We start from the raw sequence: 25,323 nt of genomic DNA, 5'->3' as shown, positions 1-25,323 counted from the left end.
AATAAACAGCCATGAATGAATTGTAAAAAATTCAAATTTTAAAGAATTATTACCAGAATTATTCGAAGTCTACACTATGACTCTTCATTATTAATCAGTGGATGCCTCGAACTATATTTCTGAATACGAACTAGCTGAGCAGTTATCGAAATAGATATTCTAACGATGGCAAAGGACTGAAAAATATCATTTCTGGGACATGTTTTGAGGATAATGGAATGTTGTCTTTCTATGTAGTTGCTGTTTAACGAGTGTGAGTAACATTGACACAAGAGCCCGTTTGTTGGATCTATTGGAACTGAAGTTGCTTGATAGCGTTGGCTTAATTGGTGCACTACACATGCCCCAATATATGATGCACATGCCTTCAATGATATGATGGATTAAAAGTGAATATTTCAGTAAATAATGGTTCTTGTTCAATTTTTCAACAGATTCAATCTGATCCTTCCGATATGAAGTGAAATTTTCAACATTTAACTGGAAGCTTTAGAAGCTTATGCTTCTTCTCACATGAGTGCAAGGAAGATGGATAAGTTAATAAATCGAATCAAGTTCTGCCAGTAATAATTTTTGCTTCATGTACGGAAATCACCAGCATGAATTAATATGCATTTATAATACGTTGAAGTGTTTTACCCTAATCATTTCCACGATTCCATCAGCTGAAATCCGTACCTCAATGTCCTTAACGCATTCCATTAACATGTCCGCTTCTGCTATAATTACCATCACCGAACTCAAAGCGAAAGGCAATGCTACCTGCGGTTTTGATTGACGGCTCTATTATGAATTAAACGTTCAATTCTCACAATCAACCTAATCCCCTTGTCATTGGACCACTCGCAAAAGCTCGAGTGAGGTATCCAAACAGGACAGCTGTCCCCATAGGGTTAAAGCAACAAGCATGCAGATTACCATTTCAGTACGATTCCTCTAGCAAGCCCCATGGCATGGACACACAAATGGTGGAAGGCAAATGCTTTCCTGGTGGCATCAACACTGCGAGTTCTAGTCGGTGTACAGCCAGTTATTTTTGCCGAGCCAGCTTCATCATCGAACCGTGGCTGCAACAAGGAGGGAAGGTCTCTTCGCATCGGGGAACGATGGAGAAGAATTTCCAATTTCGCAACTGCAACCGAAGGTACTGCCCGTGGGCTTTTTACGATGATGGTCGTGCTACTATCGTCATGCGTCGGTTTCGGCACTTATTGGCATTGGTCTGATGAAATGGCTTTGACAAATGACATAATTGCATCGTCCAATTGCCACAACCAGAACTGTGCTAAATCAAAGCGGGCGCTCCGCATGGAAGTGATCGGTGGATTCGCATTGCCGCTGCTAGTGACCGTTTGCATTTATCTTTACCGCTGGAATAATCGAGCGATGATTCGGAGCCTGAATCGCAATTTCAAAACTATCTACCACAGTCAGCAAAACAGTCGGGATGACCAATGGGAAGGAGGTAGTGGCTGGGAGCAATACGGGCGGCTAGCCACCAAGCAGGTGTTTGAAGTGATGGCCTTGGGGGTTCTGTGGGTAAATCTCAAGCCCTTCAGTCACATAAAACACGACGGTGATACCAGGGATTATCATGTTGGCAAATTAATTTCATCGATGGTATCCATGCTTCCGGCCATCGTCTGCCTGCTGGTGTCAATCGAAATGGGCATTAATTTTTCATTATTGGCCCGCAGATTAAGCGCCTTAAATTTGTCCCTTGATTGTTTGGTCCATTGCATTTCAGTCAACGATTATATGAAGAGAGTTAATCATGAAGCTAATGCGGTGCAAGCACAGTACATGCAAGGAATCAATAACAGTTTATCGTGTAATACAAATAATAAGCGTAGTTATTTACGCAATCTAATTATACAGTTCGATGAAATCGGTCAATTTACGGTAGATATGATACAGTTTTATGCTCCAATGTTGTTACATATTATTGGAATGCATTTCGTACTCTTCACAATGCAGGTAAGATGCAGGCAAACATAATCATACTTTTTTACTTTTATAACAATTAAAGCTAAACTTTTTAATTGCATTTTGTGTTGCTAACACTGTTGGTTTTATTTAACATTTTTGCTGATTACTAGTTTGTTCATATATTTGCTTATTTGCATATCTTGCTTTTGATAGGGCAACTTTATCCTTTTTTATAATTTATAGTTTAAGTGTGCGCCATTTTCATTCGTTTAACAAATTTGTGTGACAATTTGTAGGTACGAAATAGATTTCATTTTACAGAAAGAACAACGACAATGCATGTTTAATCTGTTTAAACTGATGGTAAATTTTTTCGATGTTTGGAGTAATCTAAACAAAAACTGGAATATGTTTTAACCTCAAGCGCAAATTTCTTTATCTTGAAATAAACCGAAAGCTTTGGATCATATCTTATATAATTGTTTCCTTTTCTTAAAAAACATTTAATTTGAAAAAGAAGAAAGACTTTGTCACAATTTACAGGACAGAAATTTGTCTATTAGGTCATTATGCAACAATCTTACCTTAGTGTAATGGTATTAAAATAATTTTATATATATTTTAAGGCCATTGTGTAATTGAATCCGTCTCAGCCGCCTTGTAAGTTATTCTGTTTTGTTACATTGCGAAAGATCAATTTATTATACTAAAAAAATCAATACTTCTCTTATTATTTTCACAATCTCCATTAAAATATCTTATACTGTTTCCGTTGTACGTCGTTGTGTCTTTTTACATCTTATTTCATTTCATTTTTACATCATTCAAAACACGATACGTTCATTAAAAAATTGTAGTTGCTTTGTAATTATTGAGGCATTACCGAAATTACAAACAAATAACTGTAAAGATTAATAAAACAAGGTTCATACTAAAACATTCATTTTTATTTACCCGTTCCTACATTTTTTATCCATAACTACAATTCCACTAGCTGTTTTTGTGCTATCGGCAAATGTCGCGTACAACGAGCGATTCGGTGAACATTAATCAAATCGGTCAAACGCTATTACCCATGCTATCAGCCATTGCCAGTGCAGGACAGATTATGTTTCTCGTTGATATAGCGGCAGATTTCAATCGAAAAGTAAGTTAAATAAATTATCCAGAGCATTTTGTAACGATACAGTGACGTCTGGTATAAACTCTTAGCTCGACGATCATACAGTAACCGTTTTGGGACGTTTATCTGCAGCCGCCCATCGTAAGGATAGAAACATAATACATAAAACATATGACTCCAAGGAATTGGATAAATGTGTAAGCATTTGCCGCAGATAGAACAGAGATAAACCGTGATTTAATTTTCTTTTCCAATTTGTATAGATTACAACATTGTCTTTGATTGTGAACAGAATCCGTGATGAAACAAATTTGTACGGATACTTCGATTTAGACCGTAGTCTCGTTATGACGGTAAGCATTTGACACCAGTTTACGTTGACTTCAGGTATTGTACATCTCCCGCATTGTATTTGCCGTTCCAGATTATTGCTTCGACATGCTCATATTTAATCGTTTTAATTCAAGTGCTGTAAATTAAATACAATATCTCCAAACAACACATTGAGGATAAACATACAGTCGGTATGTTCGAAAAACATCCGAAGCATTCTGATTATGCTGCAGGAATATATGATTGAAAATTTAAAGTGAAGGCACATCGTAAACATTATTATTTACGGCATTGTCAATCATAAAAATAAAGCTAAAATTCTTGCAGGATTTTCTAGTTCCTACAAAAGCAGGAATTGTGATCTTGCCTAGGGTTGGGAGATTCTCGATATTTATCATACGAAAAAAAAATCCACATTGTTTATTAGCTATTATTGAAGGAATCGTGCTTATAACAATCATTTCTTGCATATTTAAATTAAACTTCAGTCAATACCTTTACAGCGAGAACGATCGAGGTTAAATGAAGTGAGTATGCTTTCCGATATTAATAGTATATTGAATATCCGATCAGTTTATTAGTATACTTTTTTTGAATTTCATTAAGCTATTTAACAAGTTAATGCACTTTGACTCGTCAAAAGAGAGATGACCTTATTAACATATACTATTGTAGATATCCAAAAATTGGTAACTATACTCAAAGCAACAGCAAACTATTTTACAGCTACTCCGATAATTTTATTTGCATTAGTAGTACGATAAAGCCTAGCGTCGATCCCACTATCTGTAACAGTTTAAAAATAAGCATTAGCATTTATTGACCGTTATACATCAAGTTAGTTATCCATCAAGTTCGTTACGTGCCACTTCTACTAACCTTAAATAAAAGAGAATTATTCAACGATATCACATGCGAAATATCAATCGATGAGATTTTGGGCATCATATGCATTGTCACTATTTCGTGCTATCATTGCGTGTAAATATAAAATTAAATAAAAATCTTCAAGTATGCTGCAAGATCTTGTGAAAAATGTAATATACATATTACCAATCTACCATAGTTGACCCCAGTCTGATCTGCTGATGGGATGCTCTGACAGATACTGCTGGCAAAGTGAATTTGCTATAAATAATAATAGTAAATGTTCAGCTATAAAGTATACGCCACTTTCTTTTGGCAATATTTCAATATTCGAATTAGCCTTGTATTCTTTAAAGGAAACTATTCATACCCTTTGATGAAATTTGTTAAATCCATAAATCATGGAATGGATGTTGGTACAACGAAGTAACAGCTTCAGGCTGCTGTGAAGCAATATTGTTCCCTCCAGTGCATGGCTGTGACGTATTGCATCGTGTACCTCCTTCAATCCAACGAACAGCTCATAACTCTGTCAAATCATTTAAATTACACGTTTGGTTTTACATCCATGGCATTCACGCAAATATTTCAATCAACAATCAAAACATACGAACATCGGAAACCGTTCCAAAAAAGTGATAAAACAACACAAACGCTATGACCGCATTCTGCAGGTCGATGGTTGCAACAACTAAGCAATTCAATTCGGCATCGTCTCGAACTATTTGAATGACTCGATCATAGTCATGACGCTGATTCAGTTTCAACATTTTGCTACTTAGATTTTGGTACAAACTGCGCTTGACATGGTCAACAGATAGCATGTAAAGTTCCAGCGCACGAACAAACGTGCAAAGTATGAACGATGAATAAAAAAAGGAAAATCTGTAGCTCACCGAGTGCAACGGATCGATCAACCATTGTTCAGGAATTGCATCGGTTACGATCGAGGCAAGCAGAAGCTGAAACAATACGATTATTGCCAGTCTGATTAGCCATCGACTCGCTACAGTTCGTGCAAAGTTCGTATGAGCTTCATTTTCCGACAGGATTCTTTCACTAATGTCGATTGTTTTGTTCAATAACTTCATTGTCGGCGCACGATGATGCAACAATACGAAATATGCTAAGAGAGCACAGCACCACTCAAGCAACAGCTCCAGCAGTGATATCCATTTGGTCAGGTCCAAACTATTAAGATCGTAGATTACAGCTAATAAAGGTGGTACTCCTGACAGAAACACCAGTACAGCGGAAACGAATGTTACTGTTATTCGAGTTACTGTTTGAGTGAATCGATATTTGTTGTCACAAAAAGACAATTCGACAGGTATGTACGGTAATGCGCAATATTGCACTATTTTAAGGACCCGCAGACCCATGTTGCACTTTCCATATGTAATCGTATACTGAATGGTACGTTGTGGTTGCCTCGGAAAGTAGAAACATTCTGAACTATTCAATTCAAACTTTTAATTGAATAGTCATTGCCAATTACCCTAATCGGATCGTTAATAGAACATGTGATTGAAGCATAATTGTATTACATTAAAGCAATTGCAATCGTTTCATTGTATTTTATCGTAAAACTACAATGATTATTATAACACAAACAATGACAAATGTTCACTCACATTCAACTACGCAACTATTCTGCTATGAGATACTCAAGTCCCAGGTAACTAAATCATTGAGCAAAATTGCCGGCTAAATCTGGCTAATATTGTAGGGTCAATCCATAGGGATGAATAATTAAAAAATCAATATGAGGGAAAACCTTTGAAAATTAGAAAACGAGAACGGGCGATATATTTTTTTTTTGTTTTATTATAACTTGTGTTATAGTTGGTGATATAGCGTCACAACTTAGACCTACTAAGGCATATCTGTCCATAGTTTTAGAATATTTTTTTTACTATACGTTTGTCCGATGTCTTATTCATGACGTGACTAGCCCATGACAGGAGAGCTCCATTCGCGCTTTCTAATTTGGTTGAGTTTCTGTGCTAAGAAGACAAACATTTCTTGTCGTTTTTATTGTGATAACAGTCTTTGTGACAAGCAAACTGGATCTTGATGAACGATTGCGACTTTTTGTTCTTCTAAATAACGAACTGTGACCTGGTTTATCATGTATGACCGTTATGAAATACAAATAAACCTCCAAGAAAAAAATCACTCGGGAAATAAACTGCTAATAAAACGGAATAGTATATTATTCATTTATTTATTTATTTATCGACGGACCTCAGTAGATAGTGCTGGTAACAACATGTTAACATTTTATTTTTAACATTATTACATAGTCATATTATTTTTAACATTATTACATAGAGGGGCGGCCCGGTGGTGCATGTGATAAACGGCGCCAGTCCACACGACCGGACCGGGTTCAAATCCCATCCGGATCGTCCCCCCGTAGCAAGGACTGACTATCCGGCTACGTGGTAAAAATAAGTCTAGTAAGCCAGAAATGGCCGGCGTGACCTGTAAGGTCGTTAAAGCCAAGAAGAGAGACATAGTCCTTAACCTATGTATGTATAAAGACGTTTTGCTAAAGTTCTTTGACCGCCAGCGACTTGTTGGATAAATGTGAATAAATAAATTAATTAATTAATTAATTGACACAAAACAGACTGTGACACTAACGGATTAAGCTATTGCACGAAAGAGGTTGATACGTTTCGTTAAATCCACCACCAGTCAACACATACGAATCGGCGGATCATTAGAGCCGAAGGATGTCCGCGACTTTGCAATTTCTAACATCACCTAAAATCCGAGCGTCCTGGCTGGTACGTAGAAATACACCGACGAAAGCAGCAATGGACAGTCGATGAATCCAGTGAAGCAGGCTACCACACGATGCTTGCGTACTCCATCAGCGAATACATTAACGAGCAATACAGCGTCTTAATACAAATATAGATCTCACAACAATGAACAGTCTCAATGCCAGAACATTCTTTGCTATGTGAAACCCTCAATGATCCTGTTCCTAAAAGTCTTGGTACTGATTTTATAGTTAAAATGGATTGCATACTAGCTGAATCGTCGCATCATTACACCCATCGGTATATTTGCACCATATCGCGTAAATGTCCAACTAGACTCCTGGAGCACTTTTTGTCGTGTTTCCAACGGGTGCATTTTCAAAAGCAATAGACGCATAATGAAGTGTGGAGGTAAAGTACCGATGTAAGATGAGCCTGTAAAACCAGGATATAAAGGATATCTGTGTGGAGGTGTAATACACAGGACATTATTCCCTCGAAGGATTCTCCATCACTTCAACAACACTGACTTTGACTGACTGAAATAGGGATCAATACAACTCAGTAATACTGGTTCAATTTTTGTCCTTAAACGTACATAAACGTTAAAAGCAGTTAAGCTACATGAAAGCATTACTGCACTAACTCGCGCTATGTTGCGATGCATATTTTGCATATGCTAAAACCCTCTGAGGAAAATTAATCTGATCTATCCGATACTTCTTTTAATAACAATAATTATATGGAAAACTATTTTTATGATTCCGGGCATGCTTTAGTGTTAATTAGCTCTATTCTTGGGTTGACGACCTGTAAAGTCATACTGATTATTTCTAGGCTCAGTAGACTTATTTTTACCACGTAGCTGGATAGTCAGCTCATTGGGGACGCTCCGTATAGGATTTAATACACGGTAATATCGTTTGGAACCGGCGCCGTTTATAACATACACCACCGGGCTGTCCCTGATGTGCTGTTTAGCTTTATAATAATAGAGTAAAATTCAAACAGTACCTTACAAATGCTTCAAACATTCAATTTGTCTTGAACACACGTTACACGATCGTATGCACTGTACAAGCATTATGTCGACGGACAAACAATCGTGTTGATATTTTCGGTCATCAAAACACACGCGACTGGGTCAGTGAAAAACTCTCAAGAGAACTAATGAAAACAGCTGCGTTGGGAGTTTTCTCACTTGGTGAATTTCAAACTCAATATTCCACACCAATACTAAAACTCCTCCTCAGAGTCTGTCCCGATCTCACTAAACCTGCTGTACACAACAGATCATCCTATATTCGGTCCGACAGCTAGAAAAAAGTAAATCGAATGTGTTCGATGTGCTGAGAAAACTCATTGCCAACCGTCTTCTACTCGTTACGGGACGCAACACATGTCCATCGGTGTCTTATGGGAATATACGTGCCCGAATGTGTTATAACGATCGTACGCGTCAGCTAGGAATATTTTCATAACACGAGGCGTATAATTCACAGCGTTCAGTGTACTGTTTGCTATTAGAGCGATTGGTGTGAGCCCCTACTGTGACATATTACTTTTAAGAAGATTCGCTTTTTGATTTGTAAAATAGTGCGGATTTAGCAAAATTTCATGGTAAATTGAATACAAATCGTACTGGTGTGTTCGTACTTCCACTGAAGAATCCAAAATCGTCTTATGCGTGATTTGGTGAAGCAAAAATACTTTGCACAATATGCGTCAAGTGAGAAATGGCTACGATTCGTGAGAGAATGTGAGCTGGAAGAGCAGGCAACAGTGTTGCCGGTATTGTGATTCTGTCAGTGTATTGGAAACATGCGCCAGAAATTACAGCATGCCCTAAGTAGTTTACACAAGTAGGGTTAGAAATTATGAAGTGAATTATACGCTATGTACCACAAATTATTCCCCTCTTTGTCTACACGTGTCTTGTATGCAGTGTTGTGATAATAAAGTTTCCGTCATAAGCTTCCCTACGCAAGAACTAATGTCTACATTAATGTCTACGTCCAAAAATAAGTTTTTTTTGTGATTAAAAATGTGTGTCAAACCGTAGATGTCTTGAAATCAATTTTGAAGTGAATATTTAATAACCCGAAACAGGTCGACACACAAAAAAAATCAAAAATTATCGAATGACAAACTAGCAAAATTATATGGCAGAATACTATTTCTAACATAATTGAGATCTTTTTTAAATATTAAGCTTAAGAGTTTGTTTAATTGATTGATAGTTAATGATTTTACTCGTTTTTCCGTCTAAAGTGTTCCATTTTATCAAAAGGGTTTTTTTTTAATTCTCGAAGGACGACGGGTCAGACCTAATGTTTCCGTATAGATTAAAGTGAAAACATTTGTATTAAAACCCATCACAAAACTTCTAAGCAAAATGTCCTCAAGACGCTCGGCACCTCCACCGATGCAACAACTGCAACCGCAAATGTCTATATCCTATGGCGAACCAGAAAAAAAGCAACGAAGCAAGTGCATGTCTTTCGTGTGTTGTATGTGGAAGGTGTTTACATGCATTTTTTCGCATGTCACTCTCGTCGCAACGGTAGTTGCATACTGTTTTTTGGGTGCATTTACATTTGAACATTTGGAGGCGGAAAATGAACGAAATGTGAGTAAAAATACTAACCCATTTTGATCATTCCATACCACTTTCTGCGCATCATCTAAACTGATATTTATTATATATTATTATATAAATAATGTTATAAATTTGTACCATGAATTAGTTTTTTGGATATTTAATTCAAATTCGCAAATGAGAATGTAACACAATACAACTTTAGATAAATTTTATATTTGCAAATTTACTAGTTTCAACATGCATTACAACATGCATGCACAATTTTAAAACATTGCCTACGAACTGAAATTTTAGTAATTTTTGATTACTAAAGTTATGCTTGGAAATAAAAGGATAGTGTACATAATGTCCAGAATGACACAATATTGTCCAGATGTAGTATATAATTCAATTATATCTGCGAGGAAGCTCTCCGAAAGATACTTCCTAGACTGGTGTTGTACCGTTGGGCAGTGGCGGATCAAGCTTCTGCTACATATACTTAAATCAGCAAGGTTCATTTTGCCTTGGTCCACTATACCTGATCGTTATTTAATGCACGACGCACTCCTCCTCCGCGACTCATAACTATGTATATCCATCAGTGCCGCTCAGCATCGACCATCGATGCAGGCGTTCAGGTCTATACAATTTATACGGATATCAATCCAGTGGATGTCCCATACGGACATACACAGTGTTCCGGATTCGTTGTTGCTCACCAAGCGTCATGCTCTTGATCTTGCGGGCCAAATGTTGAACATGATGCGGCTACCTCAGCGACCGTTCGTATTGTATGACAACACAATGCTTGTTCAGGAGTACCACAAGGAAGGAAACTTGGTCGGTTACCTGCTTTACGCGGACCGAGGAAAACCAGCTGCGTCTTCAGAATGTCCTGTGTGCGCTCCAGTCCTGATGTTATACAAATGTTATGGAGATTTGTGTCGAGAACTGTGTTGTCCTTCCTTTCGTCAGGAAGCGTACACTTACATCATAAACGGTACTGGCCTTGACCGGAAAAGCTGTGTCATAGATCTTTAAGTGTTTGACGATACGTTGAACTTCCATGACCAGCTGAAGCACATCGTGGCTAAGGGCAATCAACTAGCTGACATTGTTATAAAGGTTTCACGCGATCTAACCGACCCGGGCGCTTAAAACTTTGTTGAATGCATGTTATCTTTATTTGTAACAATCGCCCAAATTTACACGGTTTTTACTGGGTTGCTGGAGTGTCCACTCTGGGGCTGGAATGTATGACGGACGCTGCGCTTTACTTGGCCTGGCGTCGCTGTAACATGGGAATTGTAGCTACTTGACTACCGGATCAACTCGCCAGTGGTGCTCTTTGCAATTTACATTTATGCCGCAGCAAGATCGTTCTGTGACAGATTATCACTTGACATAGGCGAATGGCGTACTTGTGTTGGCGCATCTGATCCGTTCCTTGTTATGTGCCGTGAACGTCATTTGTGACCGGTTTGAACCGGTGAATAAATAATAAGTAACAAAGTATAGTACTCAACTTCCCCAAAACGGCTTGAAGTCCACACGGACACATTAGTAATCAATTAACGAGCCCATACACCTTGAGGAATTGCAATCCACTTGCGCTGCCATTGCTGGAACGGCATCTCCCTTTCTATTGCGCTTTTTTATTTTGAAATCGCTCCAGGTAAAAGAAGGATACAGACAGACGAGGTTTAATAGGGAGGATCAATCTCTTCATTTCAGTGCTGGAAGATAATTTCTACGTCAAATGATCAAAGGTTGTAAACCAAGGAGAAGGCATTTTAAGTGGTAAGAAGGATTGGTATGATAGGCTTGCAGCGAGCCTGGTCACCTTAAATATGAAACCTGACAAGCGGCCTATGTCTTCACTGTTTAGAAGACACTAAACAGAATATCTATATATAGATATTATTCAGGTTGGTTTCCGAAATTCAGAAAAGTCAATTACCCTTCGCAGCAACATATTCCACAGAAAGACGAAAATTTAGTTTATCGTCGAGTAACACGATTGAAATAGGTGCAGAAATTGGGTATGGTGTGTTCTGAATGCATTTCACTCTTCGTCAAACCAACTCTTCCTTAGTTTGGTAGCCCAACAATAGACCGCATAAGTATAATCCGGCATGTTTTTAAATTAAACATTCAAATAATTTGTTTGTCATAACGTGATTACGTATAGCTTTTCAGAAATAAATAGAGAGTCAATTCCCCTACATGCCTTCCTATAACACAGTGTGGTAACACAATTGAAGCAACAACTTCTGCGTGATGTAATGCATCTTCCCATAGTGCTACAAACACAATAGATTTCTCACAATGACCAACGAAATGGCCACGGTTTGGACTCGTGGCTATCGGCCTCGATGGTTGCATTGTAAAAAGTCCAATAAACTTACGACGATTTCGTAATACTATGCCGTCCTTCAAATTACATTTGGCGAAAGACTAAAACTTAATTCCCATAACAAATCATGTACATGAATGGAAAGCACTTTCATAACGCATTCTCAAATATGCAATGAAGAAAATAATGTTAAATTTTGTTTGAAATATTTAATGTTACTCTAACAGTTTATATAATTTATACAAAAACACAATGAAAAAGACAAAACCAAAATCCGGGAATCAAGAAAAGTTATTTTTAAAAGATAATTTAACATACTTATCAGTATATTAAATTTATTTTATTTTCATATAATGTTATGTTATGTTAACATATTATCTTATCCAAAAAAATACCTGTCTAGGTACACTGTGTTACAATTGTCGATTATAACTAATTCGTTTGTATGGTTTTCAGGTCAAAAAAGGGATCAGCTCTATTCGGGTCAACTTAACGGATGCTATCTGGAAAATGACCAACGATAGACCAGTTTTGCATCAGCAAAATTGGACCTCTGCTGCCATAATGCATCTTCAGGTTTGTTGTGATACAATTAATAAAACTTTTGCTGTATGCTGGAAAACTGGATTCAAAACAATACTATAAAGCATTCATGAATCGAATATGGAAAAAAATTATTTTACAAAATACACCATCAGTCCGCCAACTTTATATCATCTATGCTAGGGTTGGCGCTGACCAAAACAAATATTTTATTTTTTTTTTATTAAAAAATTTAACAAAAATGATTATACTCTTGAAAAATTACATTCGCTTCATGCTTCTACTTACCGATTTCTCATTTACATTCTTTCTGAAACTACAGTCTTTCGAGAAAGAAATACTCACTGCCATGAAGAAGGATGGTTGGGACGGCAACGAGGACGTGGATCAAATTCAATGGACATTTTTTGGAGCTCTGTTTTATTCCATCATCGTCATAACAACAATCGGTAAGTAATAATGTCTGCGTAGGAAAGCTATCAATAAAACAAAACAAAAAAACACAAGCGCTTTGGACTTTTGCTACAACAAAATACAACGAACAACTTCATCAAACAATCTCTGCAATACAATCCCAGCGGCGCTAAAGTGGTGCTTCAGGTTGCTCTTCTAGATCGATTTCTTTTCCACCTTCTTGGTTGCTTGACGAGTTTGGTCGAACTGTGGACCAAATTGAGAACCACCCGGGAATGAACCGAATGGTCTGGGCCCTATCGCACCTGGACCGAACGGTTGGGGAAAGTAGCCTCCCGAGGGATAGCCGCCGGGCGAAAAGAACCCACCACCAGGATGTCCATTGAATGGTGGATTTCCGAAACCTCCACCATAGGGATGCTGTCCATTCCCACCGGGATAGTATCCGTGCCCGCCGTACGGAAACCGGTTATAGGGACGTCCGATGATACCGGTTGGGCCTCCGGGGCCCACGAGAATTCCATTACCACCTGCTCCATGCCCCAGACCGCCGTATCCGCCCCCGAACTGCTGTTGACCGGGATAGTATCCACCGCCCAGTGCGTTTCCACCATGAAATGGGAAACCACCCACACCATGGTTAATTCCGTACGGGTTCGGTCCAAACTGCCCGTTAATAAGTCCCCCACCTCCAAACTTTTGATTGAATCTGGTAATTTGAAAAATGCGTGCAACAAAAGGAAAGAAACACGTAAACATACAACAGTTTGTTATTCTGAAGTTTTAACCTTATTAGCGTTTATCTGCATTCCTTACCCAAAATCATTGGGTTGATTTCCTTCGCCAAATTCGCCGGAAAAATCATCATTCTGGGGTCTCGAGAATGATGGTCGTTTGGTGGTAGTTTCTTTCACTTCATATCGACTTTGTCTGAAATTGGTATAACATTGTTATAGCTGAAAAATTAATCACTCACTACCACGAGCGTTACAAGCTGCAAAGGTTTGTTCTTTTGACTATCATACGATCCAAAGAATTGTTACATTTTTAACAAAAACAATGATTTAAACCTTGGTTGTAAATGCAAAGCTTCACAACGACTCTGGAATTAAGTGTCTCTTATTGCACAACGTCAATGACGATAAATGTCCTACTTACCGTTCTGAAAATGAATTTCTTTTGCCATTAGAAGTTGCTCCTGTTGATCCTGCACCCTGAAACTCTAATACATCGCTTCGTACGTTAAATCGGTCAGCATTGCCTTTTACATCGTTGTTTCGTTCGCTATCTCCACCACCTGACCAAGACCATCGCTCTTGGGCAGTTGCCGTGAAGAATATGGTGAATAGCACCAACGGCCGTATGAAATCTATATCAAAGTATAACAAACAAATCTCTCTTATACTATTGCACCTTTTCTTATCCACCACAGCCACACATCCTAAAGACGATTTTACGGATAAGGGACAACATTATTAACAATACTTACGCGTTACGATCATTGTAGAAGTTCAACCAACTTTACTAGACTGGTGTGCAGAATTTTATTGATGGAAATCCGTCGGTAGAGAAATCTATATTCGTTCTTCGTTTTCTAAGCAAACTTGAGAACAAAAATATTTTTCTTTATTCAGTGAGAGCAAGAGGTCGGCAATTGTTTTATTTTAGCAAGTCTTGCAAAACAACGGAAAAAAAGATGAATACAAGTGGATGGCGCAAAAAATTCAATTAATAAATCAATGTATGATTAATAATTAATGTATGAATTATTTGATTTTGATTTATTTTGATTTAAACCTCTCGCCATAAAAACAGTCAACCAACATTGAATAAACATAATATAAAACATGGGTATAAAAAATTTCTTTGTTCAAAACACAACAGCAATTCATGTTCAACGTACAAACAGTTGTATTAAGTTTCAGTAACGGTAATTAATAAACCATCAAATTCAAAGTTTTGTGCATAACGCCCAACGAAACAGCACGAAAATTTATTTGTGTGACAGTATTTGTAACTGAAACAAATTACTGGAAGTAAATTTGAGCAGCGGCGAATACAGCTTCCAGGAGGCCCTAAGTGAAATGGTAGTTTGGGCCTGTTGAAACTGTATCTAAGCACTAAGTTGTGCTGTTGCTTTTTTCAGTCTCAAAGTTGCCAAGAGGAGGTTCATGGACAAATTTAAAACAAACACTTTAGTTGCTGATTTCTAAAGTGCCGGAGGATGGGAGTAGCATTTCTTTGGAGGTCCCAGTAGCTACTTTTAGGTCTCTAAAATGAGCTGGGGATGGAGGGTAGCCGTGAAACAATTTCTAACAATTACATGCAGGGTTGCTTATTTTCAAATTACTGGCCGGGGGCTGAATGTGTATTTGAAGGCCTCAGACTAACAAGCTTGAGGGCCTCTGGAATTAGAAAGGGTTCTTTGATGGGCATTGCGCTCATTTTGGGGCGGGGGAGTTTCACAGACAACATTTCACAGGATCCCCAACCGGCCCTCTCTGCCCATAGCTTAATCCGCCACTGGTTATAGCGCATAAAGGAAGACTCTAGAATATATCAACTATGTTATGCATACAGTTTCTAATTTGTCACACTCGCGGATTGGGGTTGAGTTTAAGTATAATGTATTTTAATGTCGCTATTTTTTACTTGACACAGCTGTAGCTTTGATTCGAATCGTAGTAATAATCAAAAGTGTATTGCATTGATCTACGATGAAGTTTGTGCTTCTAAAGGAGTGAGATTATTTTTTTTTTCTTTTTATTGTCAATAATTCATTTGTGGTATGAATGAATTAATATCACCAAAAGGATAAAAGAACTGTTATTCTTTCACTTCCCTAATTTCATAACACACATAACGAGCTTCACACACATTTTAATACTACAACTTTGTCTCACAATAGCAGTAACCTAAAAACCCATATTGTTTGCATTTGTTATGTCAATCTTATTATTTTCCTTTTGCTAGACAATTTTCAACAGTTTGCCAATTTCACGACGCGTATTTTTCTTGAAAAAAGACACATAAAACGTATACAACCTATCGAAATTTACACATTGATTAACAAAATGGAAAGTTTTTTAAATGAATCGTTACAACTTTGCTGTTCCAAATTAACAAATTCCGTAAAACAATAAACTAAAGTTTGTCATTCACTTGCACACGATTCTTTAATGCAGGATGATGATCCACACTGTATAAATTATCACAATTTTACATACAAATAAGTTTTTAATGCGTTAGCAAATATCCACTACATTATGCACTGTGTTCCGCACTTAATTGGTTTAATTGAATCAAGTTGATCGCCTATATCAAATGTTGCTTATCCAACATACAACGTAACTGAACGCAAACAGAAGAGTACAAGTACACTGCTTTCTTCACCTTCACCTTAATTCCCATGCTAGGAGTATTCGGTTATGTCCAGCGAACGATCCGATGACAGTCGTGGCTGTCGCTCTACTAAACTACCGATTTTAAAAGTTTACAATTCTTATACCAAAAACTCATTCATAGCACCCCTTCCCCTTCTCCTTCGAATGCAAACAGACAGATACTACTATTACTACCACTCGTGACGCTATTCATCTAGGCAGTACGGTTTGTAAGCTCTTCATTGTCTGAGTTTACACGATGGCTTAAAGCTTCAGTCATCAACTTCACGCACTCTTTCGGTCCAAGTTCATGTAAATTTGTGAAGCCCCGCATCGTCTCCACTCCGGATCCGGTGACACGAAACAAAAGATTCCATGAAACGCATCACGCTGTCACGCCGGTCACTTGCAAGAGAAAGGAAACTGTCACACGATGGCGTGAATGCCAAACTAAATACAACAAAATCTCAAAGCAAACAAAAAGACAACTTCCAGCAGCCAATCAACGGCCGTCATCTTCTGCAGCCGGTGCATTTAAAGACACTTGGCTTTTCGCCGGCTTTGTCTGCTTCCCCCATGTGAAAATTCCCAGTAAACAAAACATGAGTTTTCAGTAGCAGGATGTTGCATAATTCACTGTAAAGATTCCGACTGGACACCTTGCAAATTGGGTAGATTTTTTTTTATTTTAAACCTACCATTGTATATATTTTTACTTCAAGAAAAAAAATGATTGTTAGACTACATGCAATTCAAACAAATAGTAAAATGAATCAATGCATGGCAAAAGATAGAAATTAGAAAATCTTTTTGTTTGTTTTGTCTTTTATTGGTTTATTTGATAGCCTATTAATAGACTTAATAATGATTAGCCTTTTACTATTTTTTCGAAAATTACAATTTCTTTAAACATTACATTACATTTGGTTGGCATCCATATAAGCATATTGTTTAATTATTTGTCATATGAGTTTATGAGATTATGCATATGAGTTTTGTTACATTTGTTTGTATGCATTTAACCACAGTTTACTAGAAAAAGTACTTAAGTAAATATAAACTGTTCTAATCTACTAAAATTTGCTAACACACATACTTGGTCAATGTGTATGCTGATTTTTCCTCCAATACCACCGATGCTGTATGATGCTGTGTCAGTAGTTATGAATGAAGCATTTGCTGCAACCTGTTTTGTAGCTGTGTTCGCAGTCTGCAGAGACATCCGGATGTAGGTGAAGGTCGACATTGCCAAATACGGTTTCACACCCACGGCAGCTGGATGAATGCATGACTCTGCTGGTGGTGCTTTAAACATTTGCCTGTTGGTGTGCAAAGACACTTCACTTCCTGTGGACCGTGCCTGAGTCTTTGTGACGCGTTTTCAAGTTCGTTCGTTAGGAATTTTTGTTTTCTACATGCTTCATTGCCGTCTGCTTTTGACCAAAAACCGGACGTTCTGTTTATACGCATAATACAAAGGTGGATGCTTTTATCTTCTAGCTCATATTCTCTGATTTGGTCCGTGTTTACCGAAACGATTACAATCAAGTGCTTTGCTTATCAACGAATTAAATTACTCATGCTGTTTGAGTGAAGTGAATTGAGTGAAGAATATCTGAAGCTTCTTTGAAAAATCCAAAAAGGCTGAAAACTCAAAACTTTTGTACAATTATACACTTTCGTAGTAAGAACGTACTAAATATATGAAGATAATGTACCGTACAACATACACAACTCTATCATGCAAGACAAGCTTAATTAACAATTAAATATTAACTACAAATAAAATGAATTGCACCACCAAACTAAGTGAAGATCCCATAGCACTGACTGAAGGTTACCAGTGAGTGCTAAAAGTAACTTTATATATTTTTCCTGTTCCATTTTTTATAATAATACGCGCTAGACGACTCACGGAGACACAAAGAACAATGATTTTGCAACAGTGCGGAAATTGTCAATGACATTATACAGCAATCGTTGGGCTTTACTGCTATAGCCTTACCAGAGAAAATCCTTCAACTTTCAGCCAGATGGTTACTTCCCCATTCATTACTTTTTTTATATAAACTCTTCATAAATAAACGCGCGGTAGATGATACAAACATATACACGCAGAAATCACATGTCTTGCAATGCTACATACTATGTTAAGTTTTATGAATCATCAAACGTAATAGAAAGATAGGATACATACTGGCAAACTAATAGAAACTCCAGTTCTAAACCCGTTTCATACAAATTGCAACTGCATCTCGCATGCATTTTTTAATAATTAAACCAAACGAGTTACATGCATGAAAGCTGAAGCATTGGTTTAACTTAATTACAATGTTTCCTTTTTTGGGTCTCCTGGTACTGTATCTACCAGTGTTAATTGCTGCACCATTAGTGAATCGGATTTTGCATTTCCGTTTGCTTCTCATTCATACATTTATAGGCCGGGGGGTTTTCAACGTCCTCTTTCTTTCGATACTGATGCTCTGTTTTGGAGCAAAGGTGTAAATTTTCGCACTAATTTAGTGCAAAAAAACTATAACAGTAAGCAGTTGTGTATGGTTCACAATTTCACAGTCACACATTTCATAACGAAGCTTGCAAGACATTGTCATTGCATTAATGGCACTAAAGAGGCGGAATTTCCTTGACTAAAACGAGAAGCCATCCGCACAGCAATTATAACTTGATGATCTTCCACGTGAAGCATATTCACACCGATTTCTATCATTAGTCTTTTAGGCGTAACGAAAAGAAGCTTGAGGTGTTGAAGCGTAATATTTGGTTGAAAGAAACATAATTTTATGTGGATTTTGCAACGTTAAATGAAGTGTTAACATGTTACATTTTCCCTTTTGCTATTCGCTATATACGTTGCCTTGTTATATAATAACTGCTAATCATACAATTTACAATTATCATTAAGAAAGATAATTGTATTACCATTTTTTGGCACATGGGATGTTGTGCAAACAAACTCCAAACCTGGAAATATACAGCTCAGGCACGAGCAAACGCCTGAAAGCTGTTAACAAAAAACATCTTTCAATTACTGCTACTATTTGCTATAAAAGCTTGCGTCATTACTTCATCCAACATTCAAGGTGTTGGGTCTTCTAAATGTCTCGCAGAAATTTCAAATAACAACATGATGTTCTTCTACTATCCACTCTTATGTTCTTAAGGTATTGGTTTTACATTGATTCAATACTTTGACTTTGGCATGATCTGCTGTAATACCCTGACCTTCCATCTATACTGTATGGGATATTGGGCATATACAGAAATTTTTCACCAGAATTATAATTCTTCAAGTCTTTGGTAATTTTTCGACTCAATATGACTACTATATCTGAACTCCCTGAAAGATCATTCTTCTTATGCCTAATCTTTATCCATGCTCTCATACCTACTAGCTTTTTATTTACACCGTCCGCTCCACTCTTAGACTTTCGCATTCTCTCCCTTTGAACTTCTACTCTCGTTCCTTCAGCTTTTTAATTATCCCTATTATGTGCATTAAAGAATGATTCTTCCAAGGTTTTGATTTAAACGTATCCTTGTTCTCCTCTAACCTTCTCCACAAGCTTTCAATTGAAAACAGACAACATAATTTTGTCTAGCAATTAATAATTCCATTATTGTAGCAATTGGTCATAAAAATTAGCATTTTTAAATCATTATTTTTACTGTGCTGGATACAGCCACAGTTTAAGCGATTTCAAAACTATTATACCAACGCATCAAATGATCAATGACATTTAAATATATTACACCTCTTACACCACGTGTATTTTATTTCCTTCAATTTACTTAGGTTACGGTCACATTGCTCCAAAAACGTATATGGGAAAAATATCAACTATCTTCTATGCTATTCTGGGCATTCCACTTATGCTGCTATGTTTATCCAACATTGGTGATATCATGGCTAGTTCCTTTAGGTAAACCATCTCACGATTGATAAAATGAAAGAGTGTAAAACGGGACGATATCTTTTAATAACATATTTTACATCTCCATCTCTCAGATTTCTCTATTGGCGCGTATGTTGCTACGTCTGTACAAGAGAACCTAAACGATCCAATTCTAGACGCAGCCGAAGTAGTCGTGGTACGGTAAGACAAGGGTAAGTACTTCGTAAGTCTATTCATTTCCACAATTTCTTAAATATTTTGAAACTATCTACAATAGAGATTACAATGTGTTTTAAAAACAGGTTTGATAATAACATCAATGCTTCCTTTTAACCCCATTTTATTGTTAATTGTTATTGTTGTTCCCTACTTGCATTTGGTAACGACTGGGACTTTGGATTTTTTTTATTTTTCCTGAATAATCAAGCTTTCAGGCGCTTACTGGTATCTCTATGTGAATGGTGGGATGCCTTATGTGTAGTCTTATATGAATGATTCTGATTAATATTGTGACTTGCGAATAGAATGTCTCCCAGTTTTCATACGTGCTTTCAGTATATATCGACATCTAACAAGAAAATCAATTGTGTAAAAAATGATATATTTAACAATAATTGAAAGGTCTACAAAAATAGTCTACAAAAATTCAAGCCTAAATGTATAATGTATGTGAAACATAATTGAAATTATTTTGTGACCTTAGAAACTTTTGTGTTGTTTATGGCATACGTCAACCTTGATGGTTAATTTTGATGGAAATTTATAATTTAAAATATAATAATTACTAAAAATTCACGTGATATGTGATAAGCGGAGCCGCTCCACACGACAGGACGGGGTTTCAAATCCCATCCGGACCGTCACCTCTTTGCAAGGACTGACTATCCTGCTACGTGGTAAAATAAGTCTTAATACGGCCAGGTCGTTCCAATCAAATAAAAAAAACATTCAAGTAACTGCATAGTTTCGAACCACGCGTGGAAAGGAAGGCAATCGTCCTATTACCTCTCATCGATTTTTTTTTCAATTAATATCTTAAACCTTATTTAGGAGGGTTCAGAAACTTTTCATCATTGTGATACCGTAGATCAAGTAATAAAAAATATCGCCATGTCTCTATTTTTGGTCCACCGTATAGTTCAGTTGGAAGTGGATTAAGGGTTTCGTATCTCGAGACGTTTTGTGTGTGTGTGTGTTCACAATTATTTCCGGCTTATGAATCTTTCCCTATGAATCTATGAATATCTCCCCAATTCTCCATGGAACACTGATTGAAAGCTATTTTAAACTCTGCAATATGCTTTCTACAGCCAATAGTTTAATAACTCACATTTAAATGGTACATACTCCGTATTTTAAGAATTAATAAGGACATACACATAACCAAGCATGTCTATTTTTTCACGCGGCTCTATAGAAGAAGCTCTGTACGATCTGGACAAGCAGCGGGAACGAATTTAAGACGTTCAGTGCGAAATTCACAACGTTCTGCAGATTCAGGATTCGACCCATACTATGAACCGGGCCTCTCTCATTCATATTCGGATACAGATTGTAGGTAGGCACTAGTGTGTTTTACCGTTGTGTACAGTGTTATTTAATTTTTTAGTAAAAACAGCGGATATTACATTACAGCTTAATGATCATTACCCCATTCCGACAGATACAATGCAGCCATGGATGATCCATACTATCCAGACAACGATCGGGGTATGCGACAACAAGCTAAATATGATAACTCGAACCCCAACAATTCTGGAGGCATGCGACCACAAATTAGAGGTCCACCTAATTCCGATGCATTCATGAACGAAGAATATATGGCAGGATCGCCACAAGTGAAACGACCTCCGGGTGGACATTCCCGTGCCGAATCGATAGGTCTTGATCAGTCGCAACGTTCACTGCAAAAACCTAGACAGAATGATGGACAGTACCGAAAACAGCAAGGTTCGTTACGTTACTTTCTTCATCCTTTATCTACATGCTCTATTAAACCCTCTACGAACAAAAAACTGGAAAAACACAACAAAAAAATATAAATATTTGTTTTAAAAACCGCTCACAGTTTTGATCCTCCATCATACCTTTACAACATTTATTTATTTCATTTCAACAGGAATGCGAGCACAATCGCTAGATCGTCGCATGTTTCGGCAGGACTCACAGATGATAGACATGGATGATGATTCACCATGTAAAACGCCAATACTATGCAATAAATATGCGCTCGACGACGTTGACGACCAAGACGGAAGACCGACGAGGCCTAATCCGCGCAGTCAATCGATGCCACGTCAGACCGGTCGGTACGGTGACCGTTTGATGCCCGACCGGATGCCCTACTACACGGAGGACAACGAGATGGCAGAAAATATGCATACCGTGCGCAAATCCGCTCCTCAGAGACGTCGCGAACCACGTCCCGGTTAGTGAATGTGCTGCCTCGTAGCAAGCGTGCCATAGATTGGCAACCTTCCCTAGACCACCAACATGCCACAAGACGATGATAAATGACGCTTTCATACGATTCTAGTCTGTGAACCACAGTCGCCGCGCTCCGTTTAGCACACATTGGTCAAAGCAAAGGGCAGAATTTTCTAAATTAATGAACGTGGTTCATCTTCTCCGCGTGGGTGAATGCAGCATGTGAATTATTTCCTAAGGATCAGCAGTTCTTCTAACTTTTAGAATTCACTGTGCATCAGTTACTAGTTTGAAACTGATTATTTGTCTATATATATACAAACTTCCATCCTTATTTCCTGTTGCCTGTTTCATGCGCCGTGCAGCATATGGTGCTCTAAGATTCATCATAAGTGTCACTCACACGAAAAGTAACATTTTATGCTCAGCTTTTTTCCTCACACATTTCATGCCATCAGCTTTGCAGCAGACCATAGTTTGGCGCCACCATTCCATCCCCGATTGCCACTTACCTGGCTACCCTTTGCATTTTTACACTCAATGCCAGCTGTTGACCACGAGCCAACACAACTTTATGATAGCCGTCTGAAGAAAGATCTGCTGCCCAAAATGAAACATAAACGAACATCCTCAAAAAAGCAAAAACCCACAAACATCAAACTGCCTCTACGCGTGGGTCATAATTTACCGTTAATTATATGTTTTTAATTAAAACTCTTTCTTTCTCTTTTCCCTCCCTGTACCGTTTTACACACACTTCGAATACAGTGCCAGCGCCATCGCCACGCATAATGTCACCGATGGGATTCGCAGTTCATCGTCAAGCCCGTCATTTACAGAATGTGATCGATGATAACTCGCTCTACGATGACGAATGGGACATCCACAGCGGCGAGCTGCCACCATCCTCCATCGTTCGCCCAGTACCGATCTGGTTGTGCGTTTTTCTAGTCGTTAGTTACATCATTGCCGGCGCATTTATGTTCTCAGAATGGGAAGAGTGGAGTTTTCTCGATTCCGCATACTTTTGTTTCATCACCCTCACTACTATCGGTAAGTCAGTGTTTTTTTCTTCTATTTTCACCCTGAGGTTATAAGTGGTTCTTGTACACCAAGACAGAATAAGGAAATTTGCTTAATAAAAGGTGCTCTAATTTCACATTTGGCCAATTTGAAATTTGCCGTATAAATTAATGAAGTTTGCTTAGGTTTTAGGTCAATATAAACAGCCATCGTCGCTAATATAGAGTATCTTGAACTATTGTGATATTTAACTACTGTCAAATCTTTCCTTGGATCTTTTAGGGTCTCTCATTCATTTTAGTTCGTTAAACGATTACAATTACAACTTTTAAAGTATCGTTTAACTTGTTTCAAACCATTTGTAAGAAAGGTTTGTGATATTAGGTGGAAGAAAAAGAAATCCGTTATTTTTCAACTGTAGTAGATGGCTGTTCTGAGTGATCGTTTTCTAGTAAGGTCATATTTAGTACTAAATCAGTGTTACAATTTTTACTTATTTTAATTTTTTTTAATTCAATTTATTTTAAATATAATTTTAGAATTCATGCAAAAATAACGAACAATTTATTTAATAAGGATTCTCAAGTTTAAATGAACTGTTAAAAAAATAAGCTTAAACTTACAAGTATAGAAACAGGTAAATGGTTGGACAAGCAGACAAGCAAGAGAAGCAGGAACATTGAACAAAGAATGTTCCAACCGTATAAAATTAATTGTATGCGATCTTATTACTTTTTTTATTTTTATTTTTATGAAGTTAAACCTTTCACTAGTTTCTATTTCTACATCGAACCTTTAAATAATTTTTCCCTTTCTTAGAGTTTGCATGTACACCGAAGGGAGTTGTGTAATCCAGCAATCTGACAAAAACTAACTAGCAGTTAAAACACAATAAAATTACCTCGGGACTGATACAAAGTACTTGTTAGGGCATAAAAAACTGAAGGAAATTTTCTAACAAAAAGCGCTAGCAAATCAGAAAATGGCTCAGCAGATCGATACGCCAAGAAGATAAATATTTACCCTTAGTGTACAGTAGAATAAAGCGACCTTCAACATTGAAATTCAAAGGTTCAAGCAAATATGTGATAAAATAATGTTTTAGTTGAAAATTAGAATGTTCAAAGCAGTTGAATGACGTTGTTTGTTAATATTAAATTATATACCAGTATTTTTTTGCTTATCCCACTCTCTTTGCAGGTTTTGGTGACTTTGTTCCGGCACAAGGCGTTAAAAATGATTCCGAAATTTCAATAGCACTCTGCTCGCTCTATCTTCTCTTCGGTATTGCACTCTTGGCTATGAGCTTCAATCTCGTACAGGAAGAAGTGATCTCAAACGTCAAAAGCGTTGCGCGCCGTCTTGGCATACTCAAGGAAGAAGAAATGGATGATTAGGTTACACCAGGTGCTTCATGTTTAACCAACTTTATAAGATCTATACATAGCTAGCATACCCCTTGTCATAGCAGCGATACTCGTAGGATACTGGCCGGAATAGTTTTAACCGTCATCTTATTCAAAGGTTTCAAAGGACTTAAAATACAATCAAATAATAAGTAATTTGTGTCAGTTTTTTTAATCATAATTTTTAAGAAAAACTGGTTTTGAACAGCAGTTTAAATAACATTGTACGAAGTGGAAAATACAAACA

General features: G+C 37.3%; 3 protein-coding genes across 8 annotated transcripts; 2 read left to right on the top strand and 1 right to left on the bottom strand.

Moving 5' to 3' along the window:
- The first annotated feature begins 432 nt into the window (after positions 1 to 432).
- Positions 433 to 4,380, top strand: LOC125769414 (uncharacterized). Its single transcript, XM_049438133.1, has 2 exons — positions 433 to 1,977; positions 2,924 to 4,380. Exons 1-2 carry the CDS (start codon positions 949 to 951, stop codon positions 3,083 to 3,085), a joined length of 1,191 nt encoding a protein of 396 aa, XP_049294090.1. The 5' UTR covers positions 433 to 948; the 3' UTR covers positions 3,086 to 4,380.
- A 3,775-nt stretch (positions 4,381 to 8,155) lies between these two features.
- LOC125768708 (uncharacterized) lies at positions 8,156 to 25,232 on the top strand. 5 transcript variants are annotated; one of them, XM_049436743.1, is made up of 11 exons: positions 8,156 to 8,352; positions 9,298 to 9,655; positions 12,423 to 12,542; positions 12,832 to 12,958; positions 20,121 to 20,247; positions 20,334 to 20,432; positions 21,638 to 21,778; positions 21,884 to 22,170; positions 22,340 to 22,648; positions 23,416 to 23,700; positions 24,871 to 25,232. In XM_049436743.1, exons 2-11 carry the CDS (start codon positions 9,422 to 9,424, stop codon positions 25,065 to 25,067), a joined length of 1,926 nt encoding a protein of 641 aa, XP_049292700.1. In that variant the 5' UTR covers positions 8,156 to 8,352; positions 9,298 to 9,421; the 3' UTR covers positions 25,068 to 25,232. The 5 variants fall into 5 exon arrangements, with proteins under 5 accessions (XP_049292700.1, XP_049292699.1, XP_049292701.1 ...); XM_049436742.1 differs by lacking the exon at positions 8,156 to 8,352 and adding an exon at positions 8,382 to 8,646; XM_049436744.1 differs by lacking the exon at positions 8,156 to 8,352 and adding an exon at positions 8,384 to 8,561 and having other exon boundaries at positions 9,339 to 9,655.
- On the bottom strand, positions 12,954 to 16,445 carry LOC125768729 (ATP-dependent RNA helicase A-like). Of its 2 annotated transcripts, none has more exons than XM_049436775.1 (5): positions 16,317 to 16,445; positions 14,413 to 14,526; positions 14,082 to 14,292; positions 13,740 to 13,853; positions 12,954 to 13,632 (listed from the first exon to the last, which is right to left on the bottom strand). In XM_049436775.1, the coding sequence occupies exons 2-5, from the start codon at positions 14,423 to 14,425 to the stop codon at positions 13,119 to 13,121; spliced, it is 852 nt and encodes a 283-aa protein (XP_049292732.1). In that variant the 5' UTR covers positions 14,426 to 14,526; positions 16,317 to 16,445; the 3' UTR covers positions 12,954 to 13,118. The 2 variants fall into 2 exon arrangements, with proteins under 2 accessions (XP_049292732.1, XP_049292733.1); XM_049436776.1 differs by having other exon boundaries at positions 16,323 to 16,445.
- Positions 25,233 to 25,323: the final 91 nt, after the last annotated feature.

Source organism: Anopheles funestus, chromosome 3RL (genome assembly GCF_943734845.2).
Source record: "Anopheles funestus chromosome 3RL, idAnoFuneDA-416_04, whole genome shotgun sequence".
NCBI lineage: Eukaryota > Metazoa > Arthropoda > Insecta > Diptera > Culicidae > Anopheles > Anopheles funestus.
This window is presented reverse-complemented; position numbering and strand designations above follow the sequence as displayed.